The 4,677-nt window shown below is 30.9% G+C and overlaps 1 protein-coding gene across 1 annotated transcript; it reads left to right on the top strand.

Annotated features, from left to right (window-relative positions):
- The first annotated feature begins 2,773 nt into the window (after nucleotides 1-2,773).
- On the top strand, nucleotides 2,774-3,782 carry LOC141674695 (protein RGF1 INDUCIBLE TRANSCRIPTION FACTOR 1-like). The gene is made up of 3 exons (XM_074481400.1): nucleotides 2,774-3,016; nucleotides 3,337-3,492; nucleotides 3,597-3,782. The coding sequence occupies exons 1-3, from the start codon at nucleotides 2,774-2,776 to the stop codon at nucleotides 3,780-3,782; spliced, it is 585 nt and encodes a 194-aa protein (XP_074337501.1).
- The last annotated feature ends 895 nt before the right edge of the window (nucleotides 3,783-4,677 follow it).

The following is a 4,677-nucleotide window of genomic DNA, read 5'->3' as shown; positions in this document are numbered from 1 at the left end:
AAAGTAAGTCCTTTCCATGGTTGAGATAGAATAAATTTTTGTCAATTGTCCCTCTGTTAAATCCATTTTCCAGAAGAAACTGAGCTAATGTCTCATACCATGCTCTTGGAGCATGCTTAAGGCCATAAAATGCTTTCTCAAGTCTGTAAACATGATGAGGAAATTTTGAATCTACAAAACCTGGAGGTTGTTCAACTTATACTTCCTCTTCCAATTCTCCATTAAGAAAAGCACTTTTTATATCCATTTGAAAGACTGTAAAATTTTTGTGAGCAGCATAAGCCAAAAATATCTTTATGGCTTCCAATCTAGCAACTGGTGCAAATGTTTCATCATAATCAATTCCCTCCTGTTGAGAATATCCTTTTACAACCAGCCTTGCTTTATTCCCTTGCTTTATTCCTTGTAATTATGCCATCACTATAAGTTTTGTTTCTGAACACCCATTTTGTACCAACAACTGATCTGTTCTTCGGTCTTGGCACTAGGGTCCAGACTTTATTTCTTTCAAATTCATTTAATTCTTCCTGCATTGCTTGCACCCAATCAGCATCTTGAAGAGCTTCTTCCACTTTCTTTGGTTCAACTTGAGAGAGAAAAGAATGATATAGACATTCATTTGATGTTGTTGTTCTAGTTCTAATACCTGCTTCGGGATCTCTAATAATCAAGTCAGGTGTATGTGCTTTAGTCCACTTCCTTGCAGATAGAAGGTGATCTCTTGAACTGGATGCTCCCCCTTGATCCATGCTGTCTCCATCAACATTTTTTGATGCTCCCCCTGAAATTATGCTCTCTGAGTTGGATTCTTCAGAATTTGAGTTCCCAGAATTATCAGAACTTGGCCCATCAGAACTTAACGAATCAAAACTTGAAGAGCCTGTTCTAGGTTCTGATGCTTCTTGAGATGTAGTTGGATCTTCAGTAGGCTCCCCCTGCACAGGTGTATTTTCCTTTGACGTAGTCACCACAGTTTTAATAACATCAGAGTTTAACCCATCAGTATTTGCAGTATCAGGATTTAGACTATCAGAATTTACGAAATCAGAATTTAAAACTTCATTCTCAAATCTCAGCTGATCATGATCATTGAAATCTTCAAGTCCAGTAATCTTCTTATCATCAAAAGATACATTGATAGATTTCATGACAAACCTTGTTCTTAAATTGTAGACTCTGAAGGCTTTTGTGGAAAGTGGATATCCAACAAAAATTCCTTCATCAGCTTTTAGATCAAATTTGGATAGCTGTTCAGGATGAGTCTTAAGAACAAAACACTTGCATCCAAATACATGAAAGTACTTCAGATTTGGCTTCTTTTTCTTTACCATCTCATATGGTGTCTTTCCATGCTTGTTGATAAGTGTTGCATTCTGAGTAAAACAAGAAGTCTGCACAGCTTCAGCCCAAAATTAGGTTGGTAACTTTGCTTCATCAAGCATAGTTCATGCAGCTTTAATAAGAGTTCTATTCTTTCTTTCAACAACTCCATTTTGATATAGAGTTCTAGGAGCAGAAAATTCCTGCTTTATTCCATGGTCTTTGCAGAACCCTTCCATAATCATATTCTTAAACTCAGTGTCATTATCACTTCTTATAATTTTTTCCTATATTTTTTAAACTACAGGGGCCCATTTTTTTTAAAATATTTATTTTTCAAATCCCAAGATTAAGCCTATGTTCTAATCATTTATATCCTTATGTTTGTATAGAGTTTGTTAGAGAGAGTGGATGATTTTTTTTGGAATGAGAATTTATATAAGATAATGCATACCTCAATTGAAGAGATAAATAATCTAAAATAATAAATAAAAATTTCCACTTATTGTAATGAACCTATACATAATAGATTAAAAAAAAACATATCTTCATAAATTTTTGGAGAAAACATGTAATATAACCTAAAAATTTGTCAAAGAATTAGAGCCTAATTTCTATAAGTGAAATGCCAAAAAACTAAATATCTAATTTTCCCTATATACTAGGTTTAAAATACTATTAGTTGCCCAAAAATGATATATACAACTAATCAGCGACTATATAAAATTATAAGAAATATTTTACTTAAATTGAATAAAAACTCATTAATGAATTTTGGTTTTTTAAATGATCAATTGTTAATAAACCCAATTAGCCAATAAATTACCTAAGATCATTCAGAAGATTGAAGATCTTTCTAAAATAATTTTATAACTCCAATTAACGAGTTTTCTAGTAAGATTAGATCTTATTATATATGAAATCATTATATGTGAATTTTTGTGCATTATTTTAGTAGTTGGATAGATATTTATCTTCATTGTCTTTTAATATGTTATAAAAAAAGTGGATATAAAATAGGCATAAATAACATAACCGTGGTCATTATAAATTCAAAATAAGATTTTTGTTGTCAAATGTTCTGATTAACACCACACTAGTGGTATCCACCTACACATGTTATAATTATTATAAATAAAGTCCTTCAACACCTTATTTTATTCCTGGATAGTCTGTTACCAAAATTAGCCAAAAGTGTGAACTCCAGTACCTTGTTCCAAAGTTTGTTAGTGTGAAGATTTAAGATCAATGGAACAGGTACATACATTTGATTGGTTACTAATATATTTGTTAGTTTCATTCTTATGTTTTTATACCATTTTTGTATAGATCCCTAAAAGATAGGCTTCAAACTATCGCTCTTTATGTTTACATTGTCTAGTGTATTTTCATCGACATTAATTTGTTTCGATTAGTGACATGGAATTAGTTTCAGGAGGAACAAGTTCAAGGCATGCCAGCGTGGCTGCAAACATTTCTTGAGAAAGAATTCTTCAAGAGTTGTTCAACTCATAATCTGAGCAACAATGAGACTACCATGTACTGCATAGATTGTGATTTGCCGATTTGCAAACACTGCTTCTCGCCATCAGGTTCATGTGGTGGACATAAAACGATAAGGATATATAGACATGTCTACCAGGATGCTGTTGTTGGGAAAGACTTGAAAAAATTGATTGATTGTTCTAAGATTCAGGTACATGATCAGAATTGAACTTTTGAAAACTAAATATCAGTTTATTTTTTTATTGTCTTGTAATCATATATTTTGATGTTCTGATAAATCAATTATACAAGAATTTGTAATTTTTATTATATAGATCTGACCATCTAGGCATAATTAGTATTCTCCACTTCATATTAGTGGTACAATTAGGGGTCATCATGATAACAACAAACAGTAGTATGAAGACAATAAATTCATGGGAATTTTTATTATGTAAATAAATAAAGAAAATACCATCTATATGACAATGTTCATTATTCTTCTGATGTTGTTTTACATGGTGACATCAGCTGTACAAGTGCAACAAGAAGCGGGTTGCAACTCTGCATCCCTTGGACAACAAGATCAAGGTTCAAGAGGTAACTGAGACAAGCTCTAACTGTGACATATGCAAAAGGAGTCTTCATAACCCTGCAGCGTACCGCTACTGCAGCCTGGAGTGTAAGGTGTGTATGTCTGTGGGATTCGATTCATATCTAAAAACCACATTAATGTACTCCTCCCATTCTATACAGATATATTTTGCTAAAATAAAAATTATCTTATTTAGGTGAAGGCTATCTCAAGGAAGGAAAAAATCACAGATCATCCATTCCTTAACCTCGGAACTGCTGCTGCTGCAGATAGGGACTCAGCCGAAGCAGCAGGAACTAGGGACACAGTTGCAGCAGATAGTATGTTGACAACTGTTGAAAGGAAAAAAAAGCGGAAAGGAGTCCCTCACCGGGCTATTTAAAAATAATTGTTATTGATTTTGTTTGACTTATTAGTGTAAAATATATTATATTTGTATTTTTCAGCTCATATTTTTCTTTACTTTAGATATATTTAGTTTGATAAATTCATTTATGTATTATGTTTGTGTGTATTTTTATATTTTCCGTATGAATTTTGATAACTAATAAGTTAGTCGAAATTTTATTTTTATTCATCCACTGACTTAATAATACAATATGAAAAAAGATTTTTTTGTTTATGTAAAATATATATTGTACTTTTAATTATACTTTAACTCCAAAATTTTATTAATTACATATTGTTATATTATCGTCATTTACTAATTTCTATATTTTGTGAATTATAAAGAAATTTTGCCAAATTACTAACAATATGCAATCCACCTAAATGTGCATAGACTTAAAATTAGTTAATGATTTGTAGTTCATTGAAATATTTAGAAAAATTCGAAGTAGACTATTAGATGGGTTTTCTACATGAAAACCCTCAATCCTTTTTTAATCCTTTTTCTTCATTAAACTTTTGTTTTCCTCTAATAATTTTCGAGTCTGATTGATTTTTGTTTTCATTACTAACTTTGATTTATTTTAGTGTGTTTTGGTGTTCTTTATATATAAATTTCTGTGATATTCTTGGTTTTGATTTTGTGAGAGGTTTTCACGCGTAATGTCTATAGTTAATTGAGTTAGGGGATTAAGAAATCTGATTTTAATTATTGTGTATGAAATCATATACATATGTTCATATCTTTATTTTTTATAAAAAAATTCACTTGTTATTTATACTTAGAAAATCGTTTGATCATGGAGTAATTGATATTATGTTTGAAAAACGTAAATATGTAAAGACAAAAAAAAATTGGTAATTAATGTTGATATTTAACGATTTCTCTG

This window comes from Apium graveolens, chromosome 7 (genome assembly GCF_009905375.1).
Source record: "Apium graveolens cultivar Ventura chromosome 7, ASM990537v1, whole genome shotgun sequence".
Lineage (NCBI taxonomy): Eukaryota > Viridiplantae > Streptophyta > Magnoliopsida > Apiales > Apiaceae > Apium > Apium graveolens.
The sequence above is the reverse complement of the archived record's forward strand: the minus strand, read 5'-3'. Positions and strand labels throughout refer to the sequence as shown.

What these genes read in the sequence shown, in the direction of transcription:
- LOC141674695 (XM_074481400.1), top strand. Translation starts at nt 2,774, where the DNA reads ATGCCAGCGTGGCTGCAAACATTTCTTGAGAAAGAATTCTTCAAGAGT. An exon ending in TTGATTGTTCTAAGATTCAG is followed by an intron (nt 3,017 to 3,336) that starts GTACATGATCAG and finishes TGGTGACATCAG; the next exon opens with CTGTACAAGTGCAACAAGAA. An exon ending in ACTGCAGCCTGGAGTGTAAG is followed by an intron (nt 3,493 to 3,596) that starts GTGTGTATGTCT and finishes TATCTTATTTAG; the next exon opens with GTGAAGGCTATCTCAAGGAA.